This window comes from Gallus gallus, chromosome 19 (assembly GCF_016699485.2).
Source record: "Gallus gallus isolate bGalGal1 chromosome 19, bGalGal1.mat.broiler.GRCg7b, whole genome shotgun sequence".
In the NCBI taxonomy this organism is placed as follows: Eukaryota; Metazoa; Chordata; class Aves; order Galliformes; family Phasianidae; genus Gallus; species Gallus gallus.
This window is the reverse complement of record NC_052550.1, coordinates 3,671,018-3,688,431: the sequence shown is the minus strand read 5'-3', so window position 1 is coordinate 3,688,431 and position 17,414 is coordinate 3,671,018. Positions and strand designations below refer to the sequence as shown.

Here is a 17,414-nt window from a genome sequence, read left to right as displayed (position 1 = left end):
TCCTACTGAAGGTAGCAGCTTTGTAGCCTCTAAGTAGGTTTCATCATGCTTTGTCCTTAAGAATGCTCTTCCCAGCAAAAACAGCGTTGAAATGCTGAGGGGATGGACTTGACCTTAAGAACCAGACAAAAGTCAGGTAAGCTGCTGTAAGAAAGTAAGGCAGATTTTAGAAACTGTGGTGGTGTTGCCTCATAGGTTGGAAAACTAATTCACAGCTGATTCCCTGGTTTATCTGGAAAGACTGGGGGAAATATCTCAGTCAGAATAAATCATCAATTAAGGCAAACAAGGAGACTCCCTGAACTGCTCCAAGACCATATTGTTTTACTATTCTAATTCAAAAGCTCAACTAAATTCTCCTGTGAAGGGGGAAAACAATTAAACAGATGAAGTAAAGAAAGACTGTACTTAATAAAGCTCACAGCTCATCTCTGATAGCTGTACTTTTTAAAATCCATTGGGACTAACGCGTCACCATCTCCAAATGCCTTTGGTTGGTTTCACCACTGCTCCTTTTCTTTTTCTGGAGTGAAGCTGCAGCAATTGCATGCTCTTCCAGAGAGAGAAGGGCCTGCCAGTATGTGACAGTGCATGAATAATATGTTAGAGTCAGCTCAGCCCTACTTGTCCATTTAAGTGCAGCTGAGCAGTTGAGGGCAGTGGAACAGCTCTGACCTGCAGGAAGTTAGGACTGTTTTACAAGGTCTATAGGTAAGTCTACTGTAAGGCAATCAAGATGACTACGTAGCATGAACTAGGAGAACACCAGGCCTTGTCAGCCAAAAGAAGACTGTAACAACTCCACAACATGGAAACAGAGACCTAGGACAACTGCAGAGAATCAACTGTGGTGCCCAATTGAATCTGACAACCCTGGACGTCCTCATGGCTGGTCAGTAGCAGCAGCTCAGAGCAGGGCAGCTGCGTCCATGAGAGAAAGTACTTTCTCAGCCAGGTTTCCACCTCACGATGCATTATTTAGTTATGCATTTTATTACAAGTAGAATTATTACACAACAAAGTAATGCATATTGGAAAAATACATTTTTACAATGACTCCAGACAAACATCGCAGATAAAATGCCATTGTTGTAAGACTTCCTTTTCTATTTCACGGAGGCTAGAAGGTTCAATTACTTATTTAAATCACTCATACAAGCTTTGAGTTAATGAAGTTTGCTGCAGTATTCAAACTCTGCTGGTTAAAGGAAAAAACAGGAGTTGCCTACTAAGAAAAAAATCCAGCCTGGGCCTCCCATGTCGTTACATGTTAATTTCTAAGCACTATGTGAGAAGTTGTACGAGCCATTGATCTCCAGCACAGGAAGTCATTAAGGCATCTGTCAACTTTTAGCAAGCAGCTCGCTACGCTCTGTTAGTACCTTTAACACTAACATTCTCACTCCACTTAGTGGTGCGAAGCAGTGATTACACCTTCTTCAAAGAGAGACACAAATTGAAGCTTAAGCCAGACCGCATTTTGTGCTTGTATAAAAGTGCTGGATGACTATAATCAGAAGGAATCCAGACTCGGAACAAAAAGCTACACTATGAACTACCACAGACTTTCCATGCAGCCCTGCTGAAGTGCGCAAAGCCTGCTCTGAAGCACCGCTTCCCAGGGATGCCTCCTTTTCTCTGTACCCTTCTGTTCAATCCTTGGCAGACTCAAGTCTCGAGTTAAGAGATACCACTTAAAGACAGCAGTGGGAAGTGGGGTTTTTGGTCACAACTGCAGTATGCTACAAAAAGGAAGTGCATTTGCTTATGGAGATAGAAATGTGCTGACCACTACGAAGTTACCAAGTGCCTCCATTCACAGTTTCTCCTCTGCAGTGGAGCATTGCCAGCAAAACTCCAAAAGAATCTGAGATCTGATGTTTCAGACCAATGCTATGCAGAGTGCAGAAAGGACTGAGCCCCACCACTTGCTTGGTGGGGTCAACGTCTCAAGCTGAAGTTTGAACTACATGAGAACTAAACAGGGATTTTGGTTCACGTTGTGAGCTTTTCCCTTTTAACTCCGGCAGAAAGCTATATAGAGTTGGTTGTAAGGAAACAATCACAAAGGCACTTTAAAAATGATCAAATTTGCTATATTTAGTTGCTTTGAATTTAAATGAATGTTTCAGGCTCTGTATTGGTTTATCCATACTCATAACTTGGCTTGCAGACTTCAGTAGGAAAGATCAAGCTGGTAGAATATTGGCTGGAAAGGTGGAAAGGGCAAATGAAGCATTAAGTTCAGTTTCCCAGATCCTTCCCAAAGCTTCAGGCAGTCTTATTACATGCTCTGTTTTCATAAAAAAAAAGAGCAACTAGCCAGTCTTCACCTTACGTTCAGTTTAACTGAGTTTTCATTAAGACTTTTAAGAAAATATTTAAACAGCTGCTTAGTCTGTTGGAATAGAATCCTTGTTCTAACTCTTCCATCAGGGAAGTCACCAAAAAGGTAAAATGTAATTGCTAAAGCACTTAAAATGTTGTGGAGCTTTCCAATTTAGATTAAGCCCACCAGCTGCAGCCCCAGAAGGACACTCCTCTACCACAATGTTTAAGTCTTTCAAGCACAGCAGCTCAAAGCCAGAAGAGAAGCTAACATGATCACATGCAATGCACTGTAGTCAGGTATTCTGTAGCCTAATGCACTCTCTCCAGCAGTCTGTTATCTTTCGTTGCCAGCGACTTGCAATCAATGTTATTTTGAAGCACAGAAAGACATTGACTAGAAAACGTTTTCCACAATCTATTTCAACAAGCTGTAGCATGCAGCTAAATGCTTCAGATACCATTATCTCCCACCTCATTCACCTAAGCATAAAATGCAACTGACATTATGCCAGAAATGCACCATTTATATTAGGAATGGTGCTACACAGACCATTTGCTTTACACAGGGCATTCTACTGGAACGTGCCAGCAGCAGACATAAAACAGTGAGGGAAATTTGTATTGCATCATCCATTACTCTTTTCTAGTGTTGAAAGAGTGAGATTCCAGTTATATGCATATTGGAAGATCAAAGTGCAGATCAAGTGAGACGATGTGAAATTCATTGTGCAAATGATAGTGTTTATACCCTTTCCCATCATTTCTTGTACAAAGTCGAGAAAAAGCCTCAGGCAAGTCTCCTATAAAAGCAGCAGTCTGGTTTATCATCTCATCTAACTCTTAAGAGCAAACAGAGCAATGTGTCACCATCTTCTCCATACTGAACACTCCATATACCAGTCTATAAGTAAACACGTACCAGTTCAAGGAACAGAAGTGAGGAATGTCAAGTTCAGTCTAAACTATATTGATCTCTTAGGATGAAGAAAGCCTTAACATGGCACATAGTTCTGCTTAAACCCACATTTTCTTCTGACTGAAGCCTTTGCCTGCCAAACCACAACCTTGTTTATCAGCAGATTGGTTTCCTAGACAATGTGGCATAAGCATTTCACAGATTCAGCATGTTTAAGAGAACATGACCAGCTTAGATTAAAATACTGCAGCATAACCCAGAAGCCTGGCCCTCCACTGCCAGTTCAGAATCCTTCCCTCAACAACAGAGGCTTTATATTAACAGGAAACCTCCAAATACCTCCCACTGGCTGGCAATCCTGCTCAGACTGGACCCAGAGACATAGCATATTCTGAGCTTACTGTCTCTCCTGCAGCAGTTAACCAGGGTCTCCAAAGGAAAGCACTACTCTCCCTCATGGAATTCATAAAGCACTTCAGCATTTATTGCTGTATGGTGAGTTAGACTACTTAACCAGTTTTAGTGTTTCTCCATTTAGCATAAGCTTCAGCCTTTCAGCACATTTAAGGTCATTTACATGAGTTTCATGAATTGGAAGGACTAGTCATGGAGATATGAAAGTGCAACAAAGTAGGCTTTGACAGCTCTAACAGGTATGAGCAAGAGTATTTTCTGGCTAAAACAATCTTGCACTTCTCTTGAACATGCTAACACTAATGAGGAGGTATCAAGATGTGGATCTGCAATTCTGACTGCTTTGCATCAGATGTAAAGCTTTCTGTTGTAAGGCCACAATTATTGAGCTATGCTTAGGACTAACTCCCATTTTTGAAGAGTTTCTTGAAATGAACAGTGGTTGTAACAGCTCAGTCTAGCTTCACAAGAAGTCTTCTCTAGAGAAAGGGAAAGTTAATCTTTAAGACAAAGCAAAGAAAGATACCTGGTTACCCTGAAACTTAATGCCATCTCTACTAAGCAGCCTGAAAGCAACAGGACTTAATAGAGTTGCTCAGTGCAAAGCACCATCTCAAGGACAGACCTGTTTTACATCAATTCAAAACACCAGCCTTTAGCTTCCACACCCCACTGCAACTAGAAGAGGGTCTAAATTATTTTGTCACTTGGTTTCAACAATCCACTCGAATTCCTAGTGAAGTCTATCACAGCCCAACACATTTACAGTCATACAAAGTCATTTATACCAGAATATATCATAAACAGGGTCCTTAATTTGTTCAGTCTATTGCAGAAGACATGTATAGGCCTCCTCTTCCCTATCCAGAGGACTTGTAAGCAGAGCTGCTGTCAGGAACAGACTGGAAATCCCTTTACTTCCACAGCATACTAGGAAACTCCTCCCAGAGTCAGGACATCAAAGCAGATGTTGCAAACTCGAACCGGTTTGTTCAGATCAAATTTTATGATAGGAATCTCCTTTGTTGAGCACTTATGGCAGAGCAGGCGTCCACAGTGTCGGCTGTTGATAGAAAAGTGGTAGGAGAGAAGTGAGCTCTCCCTCAGTGAATACTGGGGTTTTATCACTCCGTGTCCTTTCACAATGATAACATCACCACAGAAGGTAGAACAGCAACTGAAATGCTGTTTTTTGTCACCCCTTTCAGAGCAAGTCAGCCCCACTAACAAAAATAGACACTGGAATCTTCTACTATAGTTAACCTTGACATGACTTCTCATTTCCAGCAAATCCAGGATAGTGTAAGTGCACGAACTGCTTAAGATATGATTTTAACCAGACCACAAGCCAGATCTGAGCAACCTAAACTACTGGAATATTTCAAATGGTTTACTGGTTATCCACCTACATTAAAATGAAGGCTTCTTAAAGCACCAGAAGGAGCAAGACTAGCTACATTTGGAATAGAAATCTGTTTCCTTGTAAGCACAGCAAGATGTGTCACACATTACCAGTGATGCTTTCTTGTTGTGACTCCAAATTTGGCAGTGCATTCGTAGCAGTTGGAGCCATCACACCAGGGAGGTTCTTTTGTCAGCATATCTGTTAGAGGTAAAAATGTACAGGTAAAATGTGTTTGACATCTCTTGAATATACTGTAATGCTAAGATAACTTTTTCCACAGTTTTAGGTGGCATTTAGTAGAATTAAGTACTCTTGTAGTAGCTGTCATCCTGTTTGTTGAAAATACATAGTCACTGTGATGAATATAGCACAAGTTATAAAGTGGTACAGTCTTAAGCCACATTAGACCAGTACACCAGCCAGCATCCTCCTTGAACGTTACCCTTCTGGAAAAATTGACAAGTTTGACAGGGCTTCACTGGGCAATTTTTCAGTTTGTCATTAGAAGATGAGCATTTCTATCCTTCACTGAAAGTATTAGAACATTCAGAAGTCCTTTCAGAATGAGTGTCTTCTAAATTGAATGTCTAGAGCTCCTCCTTCCACCAAGCCATCTCAAATTCAGCCAAAGCACTTCCCAACTGTAGCAAGCAGTACTTACCCAGTAATCTGAAGAGAAGCTGTTTTGTAGCAACTTGGTAGTTGAAGATATTGACTCCCTGATTATTGTTAACTCCAAGACGAGCCCCAGCTCTCACTATTGCACGGCACAAGTTAGCATTTCCCTTCATATATGCCAGTAGGAGCACTGGAAAATAAAAGCCAGATGCTTCAACATCAACTGAATGGAGGTCTCATTACTTTGCTCAATACAAAGGTAAGATCTTCAGTTACAGTGCAATGTTTACATTTTACTGTGTAATTAGTGTACTACCACCCATTAGTCCAGCTTAATATGACTTGAGTGACTTTCAAGTTTAATAGCTGTTCAGTCCCACCTACCTGTGTTTCCTTCAGCATCAGGTTTGTCTAGAGGGTATTCTGGCATACACTCCAAGAAGAGGTCACAGATGGCTGCTGCATTATCTTTCCCATATTGTCCCAAAATATGCATTGGTGACTGGCCTCTAGGGAGAAGAGTTTATTATCCCAATCAAAGTCTGCTTGTAACTACACTTGGTCGATTGTGAACTAATTTTTGTAACAAGCTAGTTTAATGAAACAAAGCTACACTGAAGTAACTCAGTACATCGTGTACAACTACGTACTTCATGCATGCCAAGAAGAGGAAGTGGTTTTCTACACTACTTACACACAACACTGTCTGCAGTAGTTCAGTACTTCACAGTAACAGTTTAAAAATACAAAACAATATATTTGGCTTGGATTATAGAATCATAAAACTACAGAATATCCCAAGTTGGAAAGGACCCACAAGGATCATTGAATACAACCACACATAAGAACCCTAAATTCAAACACTACGCATGTCTGAGAGTGCTGTCCAGACACTTTGTGAGCTCCAGCAGCTCAGCACAGTGCCCACTGCCCTGAGGAGCCTGTTCCATGCCCACTGCTCTTTGGCGAAGAACCTTTCCCTAACCTCCAGCCTGACCCTCCCCAGTGCAGCTCCATGCTGTTCCCTCAGCTTCTGTCACTATAACCAGAGAGCAGAGATCGGTGCTGCCCCTCTGCTCTGCTGTGAGGAGCTATAGGTCATCCAGAGGCCTTCCCTCAGCCTCCTCTAAGCTGTGCAAACCAAGTGCCCTCAGCCACTCCTCATACATCTCGCTTTCTAGACCTTTCAGTATCTTTGTTGCCTTCCTTCAGGCACTCTAGTAGACTTATATCCCCAGATGTTGTGGCGACCTAAACTGCACACAGTACTTGAGGAGAGACCACACTAGCACAGGGTAGAATGGGACACTCCCTTCCCACAACCAACTATAACGTATAGTGTCTAATGATACCAGGGCACTTGTCAAAAAACACTTTTTTTTTAGCTTATTAAAACACTACACTAGTTACCTAATATTAAAGGCTTCAGCATCTACATTGCATTCTGTGAGAAGGACCCGGATATTGTTCAGACGGCCATGCATCACTGCCAGGTGAAGAGCTGAAAAATAGGAGAGAAGCTTCAAGAATTTGAACAGTTCAATGTCAACAGTAATTACACGCTGATAAAATTAAGTACTCCCTTCTCTACATCCCCATCTTCCTTCTCCAAAATTCCTGACAACTTTGTTTTCTTGGACTGTCCTTTTTCTTTTCATCTTGGAGAAGTGAGCCCATTCAATGGGCTTTCTCTACCACTTTATTAGCAAGCCTACTAAAGTTCTGTACATCTACTTGTGAAACTTCAGAAATTTACCATTGTTTCCATTCTCATCTACAGCTGCAAAGTCTACTCCATTCTCCAGAAGGACTGAACAAATGGTGGGTAAATCTTGCTGGGCTGCTAAGTGAAGAGCAGTCTGACGATGCTTTGTCAGTTCATTCACCTGGGCACCTGCAAGCAGCTGTCAAGACGCAAGAAGGAATATGTTTAAAGATGTTTTCCAGGGCTATGAGCCAATAGTTTATTTCTGTGAATGAAGTGCACAAGATTTCACTGTACAGAGATACTTCTAGGTATCCACCCAATATGTAAAAGATGCTATTACCAAGCTGCTACAACTTGTGTACACAATTCTGATCTGCAGCAAATACACGGTAAGGTTATTCCTTTAAGCTGAGCCACATTACCTAATGATTGCTGCAAATCAAATGTGCTCATACAAAGGCCACCGATGCAGCTCAGCTGACAATCTGAACCAAGTGAACTTTATGCAAGCTTGAGTTCTGTTTAGGAAGCTGCCATCACCTCCACCTGACTTCCCGAGCCTATAAACAATTTGCATTAAGGGAGAACAGACATTTCAAGCAGATGGGGAAAATGACTCCCCAGTACCTACCAGATTACGCACAATGATCTCTGAGCCAGCTTGCACTGCCAGGTGGAGAGGTGTTAGTTTAGAAGCATCCTGGACCCGAGAGTTTACGTTAGCCTGTACACTTATCAGGAACAACACACTCTCAATGTCAGAGTTCTGAACAGCTACATGTAGAAAATTGCGACCTTTATTATCTACCTGCAGCAGAAAGAGCACAAAAAACATAACAACTGTCATTTCTGGAGAACAAAATTCCAAGAGATGCAATACTTGCTCACTCTGCCCAAGGTGAACTGTAGAGTCTTGTTCCTACAGCTGCTTGGCATTACAGAACTACTGATACCACTATAAAGTAAGCTGAACTAAGAAATTATCAGCTGCATATGCTGACTCTAGTCTCCTTCAGACCGCTTCATTTCTAGTTTAACCTTATGGTGTCTTGGCCATACTAGCAAGTATTACAGATAAGAGTTAGCTGTCGTAGTACGTATGGGGCAGCAGTTAATGACTGTCTCACTGAACTGAGTTTAACTTGAGGCAGTCTGACAGTTAACAATGCAGAAAGAAGCAACACGCAATTCTGCCACACTGATGCAAACTGTGTTTGAGTTTTGGCTAAATACCAGGTGCACGTTGTTGATCTTGGCATTGAAGCTGATATTAAAGCGTGCTTAAAACTTGCTGTATACGTATCCATGTTTCAGATGTATAACTGTGAGCACTCCGTTAATCACTAGGATTTAAACTTACAGCATAGGATGAAGTTCCTCAACAGCTGCCTGAAGTGTCAGACTACAAGTCTGAAGATACAGTTGGAGGTTTTATGGTTCAGCTGGGCAGTTTAACATCTACTAATTAATTATTTTAGGACAGAGTTTGTTTTGGATAGCTTTAAGGAGAGCTAAGCCACATACATCGTGATGTACCATTACAGAAACAAAGCATGAGTAGATAAGTTTTCTCTTTATATACCTATGCATGTACCTCAGTTTAGTATCAACAAGAAGGTCTGATGAGTCACTAAGCTTTGATGTTCTCACTCACACACAGCAGGCACACATCTACAGTTTCCTAACAGATCCAGCCATAGAAAACTGACTTCCAGGGAACACTGCTACATACAAAGTCACAAAAACGATAAAGCAGAACTTGCTGGTGGTACACACCTGTGCAGCAGCAAGAAGACTAGCATGCTTTAAATCCTTCCAGCTTACCTGCTCAGCAGCTCCTGGCTCCCTCTTCAAGATAGCTTCAGCAGCCTTATTATTTTTATAGGTCATAGCACATGCAAAGGGAGTCATTCCTTGCCTGTCACGTACATTTAGCTTAATTTCTGGATGTGAAATCATAAGCTGAATTATAACATTATGTTGGTTGCTAATGGCAACATGAATTGGAGTTCTTCCTTCTGCATCCTAGAAAGAAACCAGGAAGTTTATTATATGAAGATGCAGGAACATAAATCCTTCTCATCTCTGAAAAATAACGGAAGTTTTTCAGTTTAGTGCTTGTGACATACTCAGAAGGCTTCAAGTGGGACATGAAACATTTGCAGTGGGAGCTCATATCCATAGTGTTAGTGAAGCAAACTGTTACTTGTTCCTCCAAATCCTCTGAGCTACACAGCCTTTTAAGTTGCTGACAGTAATGTTTCCCAAGCAATCAGACATTTTAGGGGCATTCTGTACATTCATGACAGCAGCCAGGCTTTATAAGAGAATGCTTTCAAACTAGCATTAGTTTATATTATACCTTGTAATAGTAACAACACATAGAAATAAATTTCTATCTGAAGGAACAACGTACAAACAATATGCAAACCTGAAGTATCATTTCCATAGATTCAGCAGTACAGATGTTTCCCTAACTTGACACTCAGGCACTAGTGCTAAGTTTTCTGAAGGAAGCTAGACACTTTTGAAGTTCACCCACTGAAAAATACAAGTGTTTGGCACTTGTATTTTTGTTATGCAAACAGTATAGGCTTATCAAAATCAGAGTGTTTAATCACTTGTCTGCATTAGGGAGTAGTTTACAGCCATGGCAGCTTTGCAACTATTTGTTCAGTCCCTCTTTAATGCCACTTCCAACAGCATCAGGACCTAACAAGGCTGCATATTCATTTATCTTCTGGCTATTTGCCATGCTCCTATTTAAGGATTACTGTGTGATCAAGAATTAAGTGTAGCTCATAATTGCATCACCTCAGTTTACTTAATGAAAAATGTTTCCCAAGCAACCTAATAGAGTCAAATATTGTAGAGTTTTACAGTTTAGCTGATCAACTGCTTACTTACTGCAGAATACAGCCCCGCTCCTGCCTTCCATTCACACTCTGAGCAGATGAGCAAAATGATGAACAAAAAATCACCAAATAAAAGACAACCCTTATACTACAGGAAGTTCTCTGCATCACTATTTTTCTTCAGCAGGACTTCCTGACAGAACTGACCACATGCATAGAAGAACACTAGTCATGGTAACAATGGACTGGAAAAAAGCAGAACTGCAGCCAGTTGTTGCACTACCTGAGTCATAATAGAAGGGTATTCTTTTTCTATGAAGCAAAATATACAGTTAAAGAATGCTCATTTTCACTACACTGACCTTAGAAGAATCAGCATCGAAGAAACTGCACCATTTTAATCCATACCTGAGCATTGACATTGGCACCAAACTCCAAAAGGCACTGAATCACTTCTTCTAAACCCCAGCAGGCTGCCAGGTGTAGGGGTGTCTGTCCATCATGAGCTTCTTCTTCTCCTTCTCCATTAGGACCTGGCTTTCTAGGACTATTCACATCACAGCCACTAAGAAAAGCACAAGACTGTCAGTAAATTTATCCCAGACAAACAGTTAGAAGTAAGAAAGATTCCTACAAGAGCTGATTTAGTATTTGCTGATGCATCTTCTGTAAACATAAGCTTCTGGTTTGAATTTGACTCGTCCTCAACAATACGATAATTTAAATAACAAAATATGTTTTTAAGAGTAGTAAGGCTCCCTTAAGTTCCATTCACTCACCACAAGTCTAATTAAGTAGACACATGTTACTGACTCAAAATAGTTTATGACAAGAAAGTAAATACAAGCACATTCAAAAGTTTTTGTTTTAGGAGGGGGCTCTGACCTGCGAATAAGAAAGCATGCTATTTGTTCACTGTTTTCATCAATAGCTCTGTGAAGAAGAGTCTGTAAGCAACCACTTGGTCCTGATCCCCAACAGGTTGAATCACAGCCATGCCTCACCTGGAAGGAAAAGCACAATGAGGCAATGAAGTTTGCTCTACCTCCAGCAGACTCCCCTTACTTTACATAGTCCTTGACTAATATTTCTGAAATATTACACCTTGGAGGTAGAATTCGAGATGTCTTATCTGTTCTTATGACAGTTATAAAATTTCAAGAAGCTACTTTAATGTCTTCCAGCCTTATGTTTTATTGGTCTACTATATGATACTTTATTAGGTAGCATTTACTAACAATTCACATACTTCTAACTCATAATACTCTGAACAGAGACTTCTTAGTTTGCTAGAAAGTGAAGTTACTGTCTCCTCATGACAAGTACCAAAACGAAGCCAAGTTAACAACAGCAGCTGTCTTTAAATCTCATCTGCTTGCATCTCTAGCAATACATTCAGCTATACAGCTGAAAGCTAATGTTTTGTTTGGTTTTTTTTTTCAGGAACTGTATGCATGATATTGTTATTTCCCCTCTACAGCACCACTTGAGCAGTGTGGCACTTCAGTAAGACTTGTTCCACACCATTTTACAAGCTATTTGCAATGTTATAGAAAAGCAGTTTAAGTGTTGACTCCATAAGCATGCTTACTTGATGCCAGTACAAGTGGCCAAGTACAGCTGCAAGATGCATTGTGCAACTAAACTGCACAGTTTTTAAGTTCTTGTCCCTTCCGAGCAGACAATAACTGGATATCAAAGACAAACGTTTTGAGTGACCTTCCTTATGAAGAAGACAAAAGGAAATCTACTTAATTCTACTCCTTCCAAGACTAGACTTTATGCAGGCATAAGTGGTCCAGGAAGAAACTTACTAAGCAAACCTTCATACATCTCTGAGCAAGTTTCTTCCTGGATCACTTATACCTGAATAGAATCTAGTCTTAAAGAAGTTGAGATAAGCATTTAAAAGGCACTCTTGATAGAATTAAGATTCAATAAAAAGTAGCACGTACTCCAAAGCAAATATACAAGTGTCCAGTTTTATCCAGGAAGGTGACTATTACACAAGCCAGGCATGCTACAAGCTAATATTTTTAGTAGAACCTTGTCTTCCAGCATTAGGAATCCAGATAGCTTACTCTTTTCACTTTAATTATAGTGTCTGTGAGGTGTTTGGCTACAGAGATTACAGTGTTTATAGAAGACTTTCCAAGAACAAGGAAATTCTGGTTAAAAAAAACCCAAAACACTAGAGGTTATGTAGTATATGACAACTCCGCCCTTTTCATGCATTTGATTTAATTTCCACTTGTGGGCCGTTTGTTGCTAGTGAGATACACAAAAACAAGGCTAAATTAAGTCAACTAACAGCCTTACCAGAGTTGACGCAATATCTTCCAGGTTGTTTTCTAAGGCAAGCCACAAAGGAGGATTTCCTTTTTCATCTGGCACAGACATATCTGCTCCCCTGGTACAAATAGCATCAACCACAAGAGGGAGCTGGTTTTTTATAGCCAGCTGTAATGCAGTCTCTCCATCCTGTGTTCTGTAACAGGAGCAGTTTAAACCATGTCACTACGTCATGAAAGAATTTGATGATCACTGTTACAGTAGTTTACAAACATAAGAATTATCTCCACATCTGTGCATTTTTGCTGTGGTAAGACCATGTTCAGTCAAGCAAACCTACCATGTTAAATATTTCAGAGCAACTATGCAGATTTCTGAAGTTTGAGACTCACATTAGCGTTCTTAGCTCAGAGTTATCTTCATTGCCTTAATTATAGTCACTGATTGAACAGAGTTCCCTCTGCCTACTATACTATCACAGAAGGGAGCAGGTTTATCCGTACTGCGGTAACACTTCAAACACTCAGAAGTAACTGTTAAGGCACTGAAGTTAGAACAGTTGTATTAGGCAGTTTGTCCCAATGACACTCATGAGGTATAGCTGGCCAAATTTCAAAGACAGCCTGTGAGTCATACGTGGGCATATAAATGTTTTAAGTATAATATCAGCTTGTCTACATATACTTGTGGGCAAGTTTTATGTGAATCTTGTTGCTGGGACTACATCTAAGTAGCTCAGATAATAGAACACGTCACTCCAACAAGCTGGCAAAATAGATGAGACTACAGAAGCTCAGTACTATGTCTCTAGGACTTGACATTCTGTTACAGAGGGTTATGTTCTACTTAGAATCAGGGTGGAACCTCCTACTGTAGCCTCAAGAGGATGTATTGACTAATGGAACTATATTTAGATCAATGCTCACATATGTAAACCCTCAGCTTTAACTAGTACAACTGTAAGAAGGGCCAAATAAGTCATCTGAAATCAACTTCAAGCCTTTAAATAGAATTACAGAACATCTCACAATACTCAAATCTGACCCTTGGCTTCACACACAGGACATCCAAAATTCAAACCCTCTGTCTGAGAACACTGCCCACACGCTCCTTGAACTCAGGCAGCCTTGGCACCTGGTGCCCTGAGGAGCCTGTTCCAATGTCCACCACTCACTGGTGAAGAACCTTTTCCTATCACCCAGCCTGATCCCCCCAACATAAATCCATGTTATTCCTTTGAGCTCTGTCACCATGACCACAGACACTGGATCGGCACCTCTTCCTCTGCTCCCACTCATGAGTAAGGCAGTCATTACACCTGCTCCTAAATATCCAGTTCAGTGTTACATCAGTGAAGATCTTACCTGACATTTATATCTGCCTGATGTTCCAGCAGAAAAAGTGCACTCTTACTATCCTGTCTCTGTATTGCCATATGTAGTAAAGTCTGTCCATCCGACATCGTGTCATTGATGGATGCTCCAGATCCAAGCAGCTGAGCTGCTATTGTATGCATGCCTGAAGAGTTAGAGATCATTAGTATTTTGCCTTCACTCTCCAAAGAATAATAAAGACAAAGAACATGGTACAATACATGGCAGAGATTTTCCGTTCGTTTTTGTCCATATAAATTTAATGTCCTCCTTAACCACATCTAGCATAATTCTTCATACTATCTTGGACTACTGTTCAACAAACACATTAGCTTTTGGTATTACATTCATAAGCCATCCTAGTACAGCTTAAGGGTCATTAGGATGCAAACACTATCTGTTTTTCTACAAACCATCCCCCCTCTATGTTTCACAGAAGAAAGCATCTCCTGAATCAGTATTCCAAGTTCCATTCCACCTCATAGCTACTTAAAAGTATCTCACCTCCCCTTTGTTCTAGAAGCTGGTTAATGCAGCAATACTGACCTTCATGGAGATAAGCATGAAAAGACAACATGCTGAACACATACAAAAATAACTGACAGTTCAGAGTGGCACAATTCCATAAAGCAGTACAGCTGCAGGCAAGAGACTCCAAAAGCTATCCCCTACTGAACAAATGAAGCTGTAGGGGTGGAAATCAGCAAGCCAGTTGTGAACATTATTTCAGAAGCTAAATAATCATCTAAAGCTTTCCCTGACAGCTTTTCATTAGCAGCACGAGCCAGGCCATAAACACTGTTTTAGGGCTGTTTTGTCCCCAAAATGATCTTGTCCACATTGTAGTTTCCCTATCATAGGGAATTTTCATCTTGTTTCATAAGCACACACCTGTCCAAAGAGCCAATCCCAACACAGTTTGGTCTCTTGAGTCCTTTAAACTAAAATCAGGAATGATTTGCAAGTTGTTGGTTGCATGAAGAGCATTAGCTTGGGAAAAAAAAAAAAAGAAAAAGAATAATTGTTAGCATTTTTGTATTTGACCTCCAGTTGCAGATTAAAGGCTGCAGGCGTGTCTGTGTCACATTCTTAAGTACCACGGAATAATTTAGGTTGGAAAAGACCATTTAAGGTCACTAAGTCCTACTATCCACCTCATACGAGAAACCCACTGCTAAGCCACATCCCTAAAAGTAGGCAGGAAGTTTACTCAGTTTGTGAGACCTCTTCCTGAGCAAGTTACTTTGTTTCCATGATTGCTGATACTGCTTGGGACATCCTAACCTGCAGCCGCAATACTAACTGATTTAATACTTACACTAAAAGCTATCCAACTTCCTGACTAAGAGCCAGAACCTCCTTCCTCACTATCTCTGTTTCCAAACAGCTGCTTACACAAAGCTCTGAGAATGAAGACTTCATAGTTGTACCGTCAGAACACAACCTGGGGCTAAAGTTCAAGTCCATTATGTACAGCAGAAAATCTGGAGAGATCAATAACAGATTTAGTGCAAGTTAATTTTCCAGTGCTAACAAGGAGGTGACATAATATTCTATAACCAATATTAATTGCTCTACATAAACAAGATTTACAAGAAAAAATGCTTGATCCCTGGATGTGTTTAATATCCATTCAGATGTGGTGCTCAGGGACACGATTTAGCAGTGGGTTGGTAGAGTTAAGGTAGTATGGCTGGGTTGCGGTTGGACTTGATGATCTTAAAGATCTTTTCCAATCTGAGCAATTCTATGATGAGTAGCTTGTCAGAACACAGTTGAGATAACATCTTAATGCTAAAGCAGCAACACAGTCTGAACCAGAAGAACACTACCTTTCTGTTCCAGGATGACTGATACCACATCTGGATGATTGTAAGCAATAGCCATGTGAAGGGGAGTTTGCAGATAAACACTCTCTGCTGTTGGAGAAGACGCATCCTTCTGACCAGGTGCCACTTCCGCAGTCTGAATGTTTGGATTGGCTCCTTGTTGCAGAAGTTCTGCTGTCAAGTTTGCTAGGCCATGCCTACAGGCAGTATGCAATGGTGTTTCCCCCTTTAACAAAAAGGGGACTAGGTCAACAGCTTGAAAAAACAAGAGGAGCTTTTAAATTACTATCTCACAGAGTGTAAAGAAACTTAAGTCCTGGTAGTTGAAGCTCCTTCGCACTTTCAGCTACATGAGCTAACTTATATTAAGGACTTGATTACAACAAGGATAAAAAGAAGTGTTAAAGCATCTTAACACCCAGCAGTGCTGCTAGAACAGTGCCAACTGTTACACTGCAGTTGCCTGATCACTAGTAAATATCTGAAAAACTGCAGAAGGCTCAGCAGATGTTCCAACTTGCTTTAAGCTAGGGTTAGCAACAGGAGAACACTACCATATTATTTCTGAAGGGAGATAAGGAAATTTTTCAGAAAGTCTAGAACTTTCTGGCTTACCCATTTGTTTTGGTGGTTGACTTTTGCTCCATGAGTTGCTAGGAAGAGAGAAGCCGCCTCATTTCCTGCACCAGCTGCCCTCTGAAGCAAGCAGTTCCCTAAGGAAAAACCAGGAATACTGTGAGAATACTATACCAAAGTAAAAAAAGGATACTAAAAAGAAGCTAGCACCCTTTCCCATACGATGTTAGAACTAGAAGTCAAGAAGGAAAATCCTAACTATTAATCATTCCCTTGAAGTGCTGGACTGTCACGTGCACTGCCATTTAGTAGTTACACATTTTGAAACTGTAAAGAGGACGTTAGGACTTGGCAAAGAGTCAGGATATTGTCACTTCCTCCATGTCAAGCTCAGTTTAGGACTCAGAGTCCCAGCTCGGATGAAGCTACTACCACCCACCCATACCATTCATTACATAGCAAGAACTGTTGAAACTTCATTCGGGTTCCCCAGAAGCTTTGAATAGGTAGTACTCTAGGTACTAGAGTAGTTTGGACCACAGACTGCAGTCAGCATTGGGCAGTTAACCTACAAGCCTTCCTTCTACGCAGAAATACAAACTTATTTTTTACCTGTTACTGTGTCTGGAGCATCTGTATTGCTGCCTCGTTGGATCAACCTTGCTGCAAAACTGTTCTCATCAAACGAAGTTCCATTTACAACAGGTGCATCCTCAAAAGGGTTTACAGATTGATCAGATGATACAGTGATATACTGAACTGCAAGCCACAGAGCTGTGCTTCCCTCATGATCCTTCAGCTCCAAGTCTAGTCTAAAAATAAGAGTTAATGTTCCCCAACTTATGCCTTAAAGCGGGCTCCAATGCAGCTTAAATTTCAACTGTCTGAAATGCTGTTCTACTTTATCCAATACTTCACTGACAATTTCTGCTACTTAAAAAACCTCTGGAGTAACTGAAGTACAGTAGAATTTGTGAATATTCTGAAACAAGAAAGATATCTTTTAATAACTACAAAGTTTAAGCTCATTACTCTTAGGAGAAAAGTGGTCTTGTTAGATTTGGATTGTCACAAACTTTATCAAACAGGCAAGACTT

General features: G+C 40.6%; 1 protein-coding gene across 2 annotated transcripts in view; it reads right to left on the bottom strand.

Moving 5' to 3' along the window:
- Positions 1-974: 974 nt before the first annotated feature.
- ANKFY1 (ankyrin repeat and FYVE domain containing 1) overlaps positions 975-17,414 on the bottom strand; it is a 31,813-nt gene continuing 15,373 nt past the window's right edge. For both annotated transcript variants that reach the window (XM_415742.8, XM_040650584.2), the window contains 16 exons: positions 16,930-17,129; positions 16,357-16,454; positions 15,745-15,967; positions 14,804-14,902; positions 13,904-14,057; positions 12,567-12,735; positions 11,133-11,251; positions 10,656-10,812; positions 9,217-9,417; positions 8,024-8,200; positions 7,441-7,588; positions 7,095-7,185; positions 6,069-6,193; positions 5,728-5,874; positions 5,174-5,264; positions 975-4,724 (listed from right to left, as the gene is read on the bottom strand). In XM_415742.8, coding sequence (XP_415742.5) covers positions 4,592-4,724; positions 5,174-5,264; positions 5,728-5,874; positions 6,069-6,193; positions 7,095-7,185; positions 7,441-7,588; positions 8,024-8,200; positions 9,217-9,417; positions 10,656-10,812; positions 11,133-11,251; positions 12,567-12,735; positions 13,904-14,057; positions 14,804-14,902; positions 15,745-15,967; positions 16,357-16,454; positions 16,930-17,129 — 2,332 coding nt within the window. In that variant the 3' untranslated portion in view covers positions 975-4,591. The remainder of the gene's footprint in view (positions 4,725-5,173; positions 5,265-5,727; positions 5,875-6,068; positions 6,194-7,094; positions 7,186-7,440; positions 7,589-8,023; positions 8,201-9,216; positions 9,418-10,655; positions 10,813-11,132; positions 11,252-12,566; positions 12,736-13,903; positions 14,058-14,803; positions 14,903-15,744; positions 15,968-16,356; positions 16,455-16,929; positions 17,130-17,414) is intronic.